The 12,257-nt window shown below is 43.7% G+C and overlaps 1 protein-coding gene across 8 annotated transcripts in view; it reads right to left on the bottom strand.

Annotated features, from left to right (window-relative positions):
• PHF20 (PHD finger protein 20) overlaps positions 1-12,257 on the bottom strand; it is a 147,053-nt gene that overhangs the window by 16,113 nt on the left and 118,683 nt on the right. For all 8 annotated transcript variants that reach the window (XM_019550721.1, XM_019550728.1, XM_019550725.1 and 5 more), the window contains 2 exons: positions 10,650-10,817; positions 4,326-4,501 (listed from right to left, as the gene is read on the bottom strand). In XM_019550721.1, the coding sequence (XP_019406266.1) occupies positions 4,326-4,501; positions 10,650-10,817 (344 nt within the window). The remainder of the gene's footprint in view (positions 1-4,325; positions 4,502-10,649; positions 10,818-12,257) is intronic.

Genomic DNA, 12,257 nt, shown 5'->3' with positions numbered 1-12,257 from the left:
GATCTGGAACCAACTTCCAAGTGAAGTGGTGCTGGCTCCTACCCTGGGGGTCTTTAAGAGGAGGCTAGACAAACACCTTGCTGGGGTCGTTTGACCCCAGTACTCTTTCCTGCTATGCCAGGGGGTCGGTCTTGATGATCTGCTCAGGTCCCTTCTGACCCTACCAACTATGAAACAATCCTGTGCCTCTTGAAAGCTTCAAGCCCTCCTGTTCCTGAGAAGCAGTGGCAGAGGAAAGTATATACTCCCACCCACCCCTGTAGGTGAATGAAAAGCATAAACATATAAGGCATCAAAGAATGTATCCTTCATTAAAAGCTTTTGAAAGTTGACCTAGTCAAAACAGAAAGCCATCTCAATATACAAATCCAGATGATGACAGGGGAAAAGATCACATGTATTTTTCTAATAGGAACCCCCAGACAAGACAACCACTAAATCCCATGCCAGTTCTTAACTAACAAACATTCTACTAAATGAAATTCTGGAGTCACCAGGATCTGCTCTCCCAAGAACTGAAGGTACCATTATTTACCTTTTCTTCAAGAAATACATAAAATTATTCCCCAAAGTATGAGTTTAACATGTGCTATGATCTTCAAGTATATTGGCTAAGATCTAAATAAACATATTGGAGAACTATTCTCCATGTAACCAAGAGATCTAGATAGAAAGAACACAAAATATTGTTCTGCAAACATTAGGAGGAACTTCTTCACAGTTAGAGTGGGCAAGGTATGGAAAGGGCTCCCAAGGGAGGTGGTGCTCTCCCCTACCCTAGAGGTCTTCAAGAGGAGGTTGGATGGGCAGCTGGCTGAGGTCATCTGAACCCAGCACTTCCCTGTCTATACAGGGGGTTGGACATGATGATCTATTGAGGTTCCCTTCCAACCCTAACTTATATGAATCTGTATAGAAATCCTAGCAGCCTTGTAGATTTCTAAGTGGAAACAGAAATATGCCACTCAAAGCCACCTATACAATTATGGGGTTGCATTATACAGCTAAGTATGTCATCTCCTATTCTACTTAAACAGGTATATGAAGATATTATATTCTTACACCGATTCCCAAAGTCTTGAGCAACTAATTTATCTTATTTTATATAAATAAAACTTCTCAAACAGAAACAAGGTATGGAAATTTATTATAGAATTAAATGATTTCTGGTATAAACTTGGGATAAGAGTGCAGATTTTTGTCCATATAAAATAGTGGACTGATTATTAGGCATTACGCCCTACTGCTCACTTCTTTATACACAAGGGCTATTCTCGAAGTTTCTAAAACCTTATATGATGATCACTCGTGTAAAAAGGTTTATGTAGGGATGATCCTGCCTTGAGCAGAGGGAATGCATTCACCTCTTCTTAAAAGAATCTTACCAGATTAAGTTGACCAGAGAGGCTTTACACAGGAAGGTGGTATGCTGGAATGGCACACAGGTATACCCTGACTGAAAAGGCTGAGAGATGTTAGTGCAGTAAAAAAAGCCCAACTTGAAAACTAACTACGAAGACAGCTTGTTATCTTGCTGCTCGTGGTGATGCCTTTTCCAAGTCTGAGGAAAAATGCAGATTTCTCAACTAACAGGATTTCCTCATTTCCACGGAACAGGTTAAGGTTAGAAAACCCAAGATGCAAAGTGGAATAATTCCAGATTGGAATGCAGGATGTAGAAGTTCTCTGGGTAAAGATGTTCAACATCACTGGTAGGGGATATGGTAGCTCCCATCTGAGAGGTATGCATGCCAATGTGGTTCTTCCCACCTGGAGACATTTAGTACAACCTAAACCCATACGGAAGCCACTAGAACAGCAGACTACAGAAATTTTCCCATCAAAGAATCTGGCCAAAGTTTCCAGTGCTGAGTCAATCTAGTCCTTCTCCAGCTGTAGCTGCTTTCCCTCCCAAGCTTGTATATGGTGAGAGTATGAAAGAATTTGGCTGAAGGATCACTTGCTCACAAAGACTGAAGCAACCCAAAAAAGGGAAGCTTTTAGAATCAAGACAAAAATGTTACTTGCCCTCCTGAATCAGGAACAAAAGTAATCAAACTCTTCCTATTCTGGTATGCCAAAGTAAGCAAATAATCTCAGACCTTGTATTATGGTTAAATAAAAACCCTCATTCCTCATGTCTTTAGAATTTAAGCAAGGAGATTCAAAACCTGCTATTTTTTTAAATGAAGGATCTCCCTCAGAAGACAGTCAGCTTTCTAAACGCAGCACTGGGGAGGGGGTGTGCAACCAAGCCACTAGGGGGCGCTGCCCCTCTGTGGAGCCAAGGCTTCTTCTCACCCCTACAGGCTTGGGGCTGCAGACCTCCTGCTCCCATGGGGAAGGAGGGAAGGAGCTGCCAGCTCTGTCCCCAACGGTCAGGCAGGGCCTTCCACTAGTGAGACTCCCAGGCCCCAACACATCAGTGGGGCCCAGACCGAGCAAAGGGCTCCCAGCACCTCCTGCCAAAGCCTGGACCTTGAAGGCTCCTTCCCACTGCTGGGCCAGGCTTTCCTCAGCTTGCCTCAGAGGAAAGGGGAGGAGGAGACAGTCAGGTCTGCTTTCCAGCAGGGTGGCCTCTGCTGGGCACACTACATCTTTCCCTTTTCCACTGATGTCACTGGTGGTGTGCACAGCTTGGCCCAGCCCCGAGCCAGGGCTAAACATGTGGCTGGCTCAGCCCAAGGAGGCGCTGCAGCAGCTGGAGCAGGTGATGTCGAAGCTGAGAGGTTGCCGCCGGCCCTTGTGTCTTGGGTGCAGCCCAACAACACACCAGAGAGGTGCATCAGGGATCCTGGGAAGAGAAACAGGGCTGCAACAGTGGCTCCCAAGGCTGGAGCTGCAGCCCTGCTGCCTCTCAGCCCCTCAGACTCGGAGTCCACTGGCTCCAGCTGTTGCAATGCTTCCTTGAGCATAGTGAAGATATAGTGGGTTGGGGCCAAAGCCATTCCTGCTGGAGGTCAAACTAGGAGTGTGCTATTGGTTAACTGTTTTACCAATATAATTAGAGGATGTTAAACGGACAATTTTTAAAACAATATTTACATCCCTATTGTCAACATGCATTCCTGCCATCAAGCTACCTACTTCCAGTGGGGCATCTGGAAACCTTTCAATGAAGAAAGCCAGAGTAAGTCCTTTGGAGGGCAGCTGGCTTCCTCCAAATGTTTCCTGAATTATGGCTCCTCTAGTGCCCTCACGTGTCAAATCATTACTGTACCTGGGAGAACTCTACACCAAAATGGTTAATGCAGATTGCTTTGATACCTGTTGGACAGGTTGCGAACAGATGGTGCTATAAGCACAATTTGTAAGACATCCAAAACCCCATAAAACTGATACAAATTTTATTTTCAGGACTAGCTGAAATTTGGGGAAATACTATGCTACTTGCCAAAGGAGCGATGGTGAACTGAGCTGGAGATATAGAAACTTAAATCAAGAACTTGGTCCTATGGGTTGTTTCTCTGCTGTCTGAAGCTGTCAAGGAACTGGCTGGAATAGTCTGTAGCTATAGCACCTTGAGTAGTGCTCTCCTGTTAACATGCATGTATCTCAGCAAGTAAAAAGAACTTTGAAAACAATAAACAAACAAACTGTTCATGGTTTTCTCCCGTCTCTGATCTTAAAAGTTTTTAAAGGATTTGACACTTAATGATATCTACTATATGAATTGTATCAACGGTAGACCCTGCCCTTGTACTTTCTCATTCATGACTATGTCAAGTATGGGAAGTACACATTTTGACACTGTACTGCGGTGGAGGGTTTTACACTTAAATTAGCAGACTTCTTGAAAATTAATAGGGAAGACAAGTTGAGAGCCCAAATCAAACACTTAATATTTTTATTTTAAATCATTTATTCTCCAAACCTAATAAAGAAACCTGTCTTTAAAAACCACAACGCCCATGACAAGTTAAACATACCATTTTTGTTACAGCTTTGTTAAGAGTGTAATTAATTTGTTTTTTAAACAGTAGGTACAGTTCCTTCCCAACACTCTTTTAAACTCTTCATTTTATAACTGAAGATTGCATTCAAGCTTTCAAGAAAGATACCTTAATAGTGACAATCCTGATGGTGCCATCATTATTTCCAATTAAAACGATATGGAATTTTAGAAATTAGCTAGCAAAAGCTAGATTTTCCACCTTCTATCAGAATAAAACATTTCGCTCATGTTTTGTTGGCCTAAGGAATTTGAGCTATTCCACAAAGGAATCCAGTCTCACATACTCCCAACACAGGTCCTTATGTTTTGGGGCTTCAATCATCACCCTTTTCTGTATTTACTTGAACATCCACACTCTACAGTCATTTACCTGAATCATAAAGTCATTTTCTTCTTCCAATTCACAAATGCATCGAACAATTTCAAAGTCACTGTCTTCTTCATCAAAATCCTCATCTGGATTAGTGGTCATATCAATATCCCGACTGCAGTCATCTTCACTCCAAACCAAGCTATCTGTAGACGATTCACTCAAGGTCTCTTCGTCTGTTTCACAGAAGATAAATTGGATAAAAAACCATCACAGTGACTGCAAGAAGCCAAATGAGGTGGCTATTCTAAATTAATAATGTAAATCTGAGATGCCCAGTGCAAGCAATTCTAAAATAGATCAGAAAGTCTGTGTTTAAAGATTAGCCCTGTATTCTCCCCAAGTGCCTCTCCAATTCCCTTCCCCTGCCCAATATGCCGCTCTGCTTTGTTTCCTCCCCTATCTTCCACTGTGCTACTTGTCCTTGCCTGAGTCTGCCGTGTGCCACAGGTGCCATGCCTGTCATGGCATGTATGATGCAGGTTGGATACCACCATTCTAAAAATAGGCTTAGAAACTACTGAATTTGTATATTACTTGTTAGTGAAGGCTCTTCTGTTAGTAGATGTTTCAGAATCTTTTTTGCATTACCAAAGCTTTTGACATTAAGATTTCAGTCCCGAACCTATCTCTGAAAATATGCCAAAAACAAATAGAACAAAAAACCCAAACAAAAAATACTTCTTCTTCAAAAACAAGATTTTCTTTTTCCCATGGAACAAAGAACAAGTCGGTACCATAATCTTAAAGATAACTGTTTCTGGAATAAGTTAATTATATGGAAACCACTGACAAATACGTGTTTTCAAGATTTAATTTTAATGAATTCAGGACACAGTAAGGTTTTATTCTAAGCTAAATTATGGATTATCTAGAAGGAACAAAAAAAATCCATATGATTTGATATCAGAAATTTCCTTTTGTCATGTAGGTGGCGTTAGACTCCATTCATGTTGCAACAAGATGTAATAAGCTGCTTACTAATAGCTCAGCATTTCCTGAGGTGCAACTGTTTTGTTATTTAAAGCCTCAGTTATATATTTCAAACCCATTTCTTATAGTAGGAGACAGTGCTGCAGAATACTACTGTTGTGGCAGACTCCAGAAAACACTGCAACTTCCAGACCCAACTGCCCAAATCTTATTTCACCTCTGGATGTCTAAGACTGCTGACAGAGTTCAACTAATGGTTAAATGGGATCTGATCTGTGATCCCAACATGCACATGGCAGAAGACTTTTTAATATTAAAAAGTACATATTTTTCTATTTAATGAGTTACCGGCTTGACTTGTGCTCAATTTTGCATCGAGCGCACAAGAAGGAGAGGGTCCAGAATGTTTTTTCCATTCCTCTGCCCCTCCCTTCTCCAGCTGTCTGTAGACAATACAGAAGTTGCCAAACAACTAGCATTGGAAGCACTAATTTCCCCCTAGGAAGCAGATGCTTGGTTTAGGTCCCTTTAGGGTGCCCTTTAGGCACCATTTTAGGTAAGTGTTGCGTTATAAGAGATGCATGCTGATCCTTGTGAGTGACCACTCAGGATATACTGGCTCAAATCGTATTTTATCTTTCGGCTTCTAAGTGCTAGTTAGCTAATTAAAAGTAAAGGTTTAAATGACTCTTCATGCTTCACAGCTTTTGCCTTGTATTTCCACCTGTGCAACTAGATATGGTCTTCCAAGCATTCTCAGAAGGTATCTCCTATGACCTGATAAGGGAGGGTTGCCCTGCATTCTGGTCCCAGTTCCTGCCTCTAATGCTGTGCATCACATTGAGACACAGAGCAAGGCCCATTGTCTTGCTCTCCTTGCTCCTCCATTATCTCCTCTTGGCTGCTAAGTGGATCAACTTCAGCAGAAGTGGAGGGTCCAACATGGGCCTGTCTTGGTCTATTGTTTCTTGGGCAAGTCCTTTGAACAGTACCTTTGAAAAATTGCTATTCAGTTTTTCCTTCTGTTAGTTATGGGGCTTGCACAGAATTCCAGGCTTCCCAGGTAGAATGGAGTTGCAGCAGTGCATAACTGGCCACAGCAGATCCTTTTGAAAATATGCAGAAGTTATGCACGTTGGAATAGTATCTAAAATTCATGGAAGTGGCACTTACCTTGAGACATTAAGTAGCATTGAGACCCCTGGCAGATGTTACACTTAAGATGTAATTAATCAGCTACGCCCATCTTAAGTAGTAACTGGCCATATGGTCATGCAATTAATGGTGCAATAAAACAGGGAATAAGCCACAAAATAATTACGCAAAATATGTGCAAGTTTTCTGGCTGGTTCCCATTGCAACATAAATAGAAAATGTGGCCAGGGCACTCCTTAACCTGGAGGTGCATGGGAGCCCTTCAAGGAAAGGCTCCTAAACTCGGAAGCGACAGTACACCAATTGACACTTCAGGCCTTGGGAATATACTGGAGCCCTACAAGGCTCCAGTATGCTCTTGCAGTTAAGAGCACCAGTCAGCTGACTAACACTCCCAGCCAGATCCGGATTCAGTGGTTGCCAAATCCACCCTATTTTGAGTGTGCATGTGCACATGCACATATGCACACAGGGTGTGAGCCTGGAGCATGGCACAGGAGAGGGGCTGGGCAGAGAGCACCGAGGAAAAGAACTAGGGACTTTCCCTATCAATATGGAAACCTGTCTAAGCTGGAACTTTTTTAGTCCTATGAGATTCCATCTTGGGTTTCAGCGTATTTTAGAAACTTGTTACCATATGCTTCATCTTATCAACCAGAACCATAAATCTTTCTTAGCTGCACCTTGTGGGCTAGGGCAGTGAAATTACAGCATGGTGCTGTGTGTTCCTGGCTCAAACCTAGTAAAGCCCTTTAGGCTGTGCTTAAATTTAAGTACATATGCAGTCCCACAGATATCAGTGGAATGCAATACATCATGCACCCCTCGGCAGCAATACAGAAAGAGCTGTGAAACTAGCCAAAGCACTTAGGGCAAGTCAAAAAGAAAATCTCCCTAGATGTTTAAAGCGAGGGCGTAGTAGATATGTCAGAGAGTAGAGCTAGGATTCAAAAAAACCTCAATATATTGGAAGATTGGACCGAAAGAAATCTCATGAAGTTCCTCAAGGAGCACATCTGTGATGGGCTGGCTTCAGGGATGATGCTCAAGGGCAACCATCACGGTTTCATTAGGGCCAGGTCATGTCAGACCAACCTGATTGCCTTTTATGATCAGGTCACAAAGGCAATGGATGCAGGTGTCGCCACGGATGTAGTCTTTCTAGACTTCAGCAAGGCCTTTGACACCGTCCCCCACCCCATCCTCATTAAAAAAAACTAGGCGACTGTGGCATTTATGCCTACACAGTCAGATGGATTGCGGATTGGCTCAAGGGTCATACTCAGAGGGTGGTGGTGGACGGGTCATATTCGACCTGGGGGGAAGTGGGCAGCAGAGTCCCCCAGGGCTCAGTCCTTGGGCCTGCGCTGTTCAATTTCTTCATCAGCGATTTAGACAATGGGGTGAAAAGCAACCTGTTTAAATTTGCTGATGATACCAAAATTTGGGGTGAGGTGAGCATGCTAGTAGGGGAGGGAAAGATTGCAGCAAGATCTGGATAGGTTACAGGAGTGGGCTGAAATAAACAGGATACATTTCAATACTGACAAGTGCAGGGTGCTGCACTTAGGCAGTAAAAACCAGCAGCACACTTATAGAATGGGAAACTCCCTTCTTGAGAGCACGGAGGTGGAAAGGGATGTTGGAGTCATTATTGACTCCAAGATGAACATGGGCCTACAATGCGAGGTCACAGTTGGCAGGGCTAACCGGACCTTGTCGTACATCCACAGGTGCATCTCCAGCAGGGCCAACGAGGTGATCCTCCTCCTCTACGCGATGCTGGTCAGGCCACAGCTGGAGTACTGTGTCCAGTTCTGTGCGCCCCATTTCAGGAGGGATGTGGACAACACTGAGAGTGTCCAGAGGAGGGCCACCCGCATGATCCAGGGACAACAGGGCAGACCCTACAATGAAAGACTGCGGGACCTCAACCTGTTCAGCCTTCACAAGAGAAGGCTGAGGGGGGACCTGGTGACTGTCTATAAACTCACTAGGGGGGACCAGATGGGTTTGGGGGAAACACTGTTTCCTCTAGCACCCCTGGCATAACAAGGAATGATGGACACAAATTATTGGAGAGTAGGTTTAGATTAGACATCCGTAAGAACTACTTCACAGTTAGGGTGGCTAGAAGCTGGAACCAACTTCCAAGGGAAGTGGTGCTGGCTCCTACCCTGGGGGTCTTTAAGAAGAGGCTTGATGCCTACCTGGCTGGACTCAAAGAAGTCCAGTCTTTCTCCCACCCAGGTGGCGGGTCGGACTTGAAGATCTACAAGGTCCCTTCCAACCCTACTTCTATGATTCTATGGACAAAGGTAAAGTCTTGCACTTCGGATAGAACAATCCCACTCACTGCTACAGGCTGGAAGCAGCGGTTCTGCAGGAAAGGACCCGGGGGTTACAGTGAACAGTAATAAGAAATGTAAAGTGCTCCACTTGGGGATGAATCCCCTGCACACCTACAGGCTTGGCAACACCAATCTGACCAGCACCACGAATGAAAGAGAACTGGGGGCAATAACTGACCACTGTATGAACGTAAGCCAGCAGTGTGACGCTGTAGCCAGCAGGGCAAATAATACTTTGGCGTGCAATCGATGCATCTCCAGCAAAATCAAGAAAGTGACTCTTCTGCTCTACTCAACATTGGTGAGACCACAGATGGAATACTGCATCCAGTTCGGGGCACCACACTTCAACAAAGACATGGAAAAGCTTGAAAGAGTCCAAGAGCCACCCGTATGATCAGAGAGTTGCACAACAAGCCATATGAGGTAAGGCTGAGGGACCTGGGTCTCTTCAGCCTGAAGAAGAGAAGGCTGAGAGGGGACTTGGTAGCAGCTTACCACTACATCAGAGACATATATTAAGGGCTTGGTGAACAACTGTTCACCAGGGCACCCTTGGGAAAAAACAGGAGCAATGATCACAAACTCCTGGAAGACCATTTCAGGATCAACATTAGGAAAAACTTATTCACGCCTAGAGTGTCCAGAATGTGGAATAAGCTCCCTCCAGAAGTGGTGTAATCACCTACCCTGGAAATCTTCAAGAGGACACTGGATGGTCACCTTGCTGGGGTCGCTTAACCCCAGTGGTCTTTCCTGCTTGGTGCAGGGGAGCTGGACACGATGATCTTCCAGGGTCCTTTCCAGCTTACATTCTATAAATCTATGAAAGCTAAACATGAGCCAACAGTGTGCCCTTGTTGCAGAAGGCTAATGGCATATTGGGCTGCAATAGTAGGAACATTGCCAGTTGATTGAGGGAAGTAATTATTCCCCCCTATTCAGCACTGGTGAGGCAACATCTCGAATCCTGTCTCCAGTTTCAGGCCTCCTATTACAGAAAGGATGTGGACAGATTGGAGAGTCCAGCAGTGGGCAATGAATTTGATAAGGGGTTGGGGTACATGACTTCTGAGGAGAGGCTGAGGGAACTGGGCTTACTGAATCTGCAGAATTGAAAACCGAGCGTGGAATTAATAGCAGCCTTCAATTACCCAAAGGGCGGTTCCAAAGAGGATGGAGTTAGACTATTCACAGTGATGGCAGATAACAGAACAAGGAGCAACAGGCTCAAGTTGCAGCAAGGAAAGTTTAGGTTAGATACAAGGAAAAACTCTCTCACTACAGTAGTAAAACACTGGAGCAAGTTACCCAGAGATGTTGTAAACTCTCCATCCTTGGAGGCTTTTAAGACCTGGCTAGTCAAAGCCCTGGCAGGGATGATCTATTTGGGAATGGTCCTCTTTGAGCAGGGGGGTAGACTAGCTGACCTCCTGAGGTCCCTTCCAACCCAAATGTTCTATGATTTATATTCTGAGTTTTTGTCTAGCTCTAACCTAGAGCCAATGTTTATATCTTTACTTGCTAGACCAGAGAGTCCTTTATTCTCAAATTTCTGTTCTACCTGTAGAAACTTATCAACTATGAAGCCAAACCTGAAACCTATGGAAAACTGGCACTAATGTTCCACTTGATTAATTAATGCAATACAGTTGTCCCTCATTTACAACACCACCTAGTAAAAAAGCCACTTCTTAACAGCAAGATTTCACCTAGTGCCTCTTAATGTAAGATTTCACCTGGGAATGTTTTCCGTACCATGCAATTCAGATGATGCTCCCTATGACAGCAGCTGGACATTTATGAGAAATCAAGCAGGTTTCTTTTACTCACATTAACTGCTACTTGCATATAAAATGAAATCCACAAATGACAGCCATCTTACCATTTACTTTCAATCTCTCTTTATGATGCCCACAATCAGAGTCATGTAGAGGTAGTGTACTTAGCTGGGTATATGATTTATTTGAAGAATTGTATCTTGTCATGTTGACAGATTTGGGGGGAGAAGGCTCCTGGGAAATGTTGATGTTTTCTTCACTGCCAGAGTATTCTGTAAAATTATAAAAGCATCAGTACCAGGGAAATCATTATCATTTGATTTATTGATGCAGTCTTTTTCTCGCTATGCCAAAAGTATTTGGGAGTACATTTCACATGCCTGAAGACAACTATTCCTTGTCTCAGTTTTTAATAACCTGTCTACACAATTTAAGTGATGGTATTTGGAAACTAACACAGTGGTTCCCAAATATGGAGCTACAAAAACCTGCAAAGGGTACCACAATGCTGGCACTGCTGCACCCACCACAGAGTGAAATTGCTCCATGCACCTCCATTTTCAGGAGGCAAGCTACAGCCCAACTGATAAGTGTCTGCAGCAGAAAGACATGCTGGCCTGCATGGTATAATGTGCCTTCCTGCTGCAGCTGTTCCCAGTTCAGCTCTGGCTTGCCTCCTGAAAACAAAGGTGAGTGGAGCAGTTTCACCCTATGGTGGTGCCACCAGGAAGAACTGTGGCTCATGCCTTAATTTTCAGGAGGTACAATGGTGCTGAACCAGGAAGAGCCCCAGAACCAGCAGCATGTCAGCATGCCTTCCTGCTGCAGCCAATTGTCACTTTGGCTCTGACATACCTCCTGAAGAGAGTTGCATGGGACAGTTCCATCTGCCCTGTGTGTCTCTGTCTCTGAGCAACACTGCAGGTCTGGACTGGGAAGGGATGCAGCAAGAGCATAAGCTCCTTCCACAGCTGCTTCCAGATATGGCTCTGCAGGACGTACACAGCAGTTTTACTTGGCTGCAACAGTGGTGATAATGGGGTAAATACAATACAATTGTAACAACCTAATCAACTGCTAAAATGTGAATTAATAATAGAATTACAATATCTGCAATACATTTTAGCCTTTAATGTAGTGCCACTAAATTTTGAAAATTTTTGAATGGTTGACTTGAGTATAAAAAAGGTTGAGTCACTGCTCTAACACTATCTCCTGATTCTCTGAAGTGAAAGAAAGATGGCTGAAAGAAAGGAAATAAGCATGTATAAATGAATAGCTTTTTATTCTTGCCTGAGTTATTTGAAAGAGATAATTAAGTGTTGTTGCATGAATTCTGATAATTTAAAGTTAAAAGGATACTATACAATAATTATTTGTTTAAAAGGAGTTAGAACTAATTTCAGTATTCGTATTTAAGTGGAGCCTGCTGTTTATTTAATTCAGAAAAATGTTTCTCTCTACACTACTACTGCATAGTTTCAGTTTCTAGGGTCAGAAGGGACCTGAGTAGACCATCTAGTCCAACCCCCTACCATAGCAGGAAAGAGTACTGGGGTCAAACGACCCCAGCAAGGTGTACATCTAGCCTTCTCTTAAAGACCCCAAGGGTAGGAGCCAGCACCACTTTGCTTGGAAATTGGTTCCAGATCCTAGCTGCCCCGACCGTGAAGTAGCGCCTCCTGATATCTAGCCTAAATCTACCCTCTGCC

Source organism: Crocodylus porosus, unplaced genomic scaffold, assembly GCF_001723895.1.
Source record: "Crocodylus porosus isolate Cpor-Errol unplaced genomic scaffold, CroPor_comp1, whole genome shotgun sequence".
Lineage (NCBI taxonomy): Eukaryota > Metazoa > Chordata > Crocodylia > Crocodylidae > Crocodylus > Crocodylus porosus.
The sequence above is the reverse complement of the archived record's forward strand: the minus strand, read 5'-3'. Positions and strand labels throughout refer to the sequence as shown.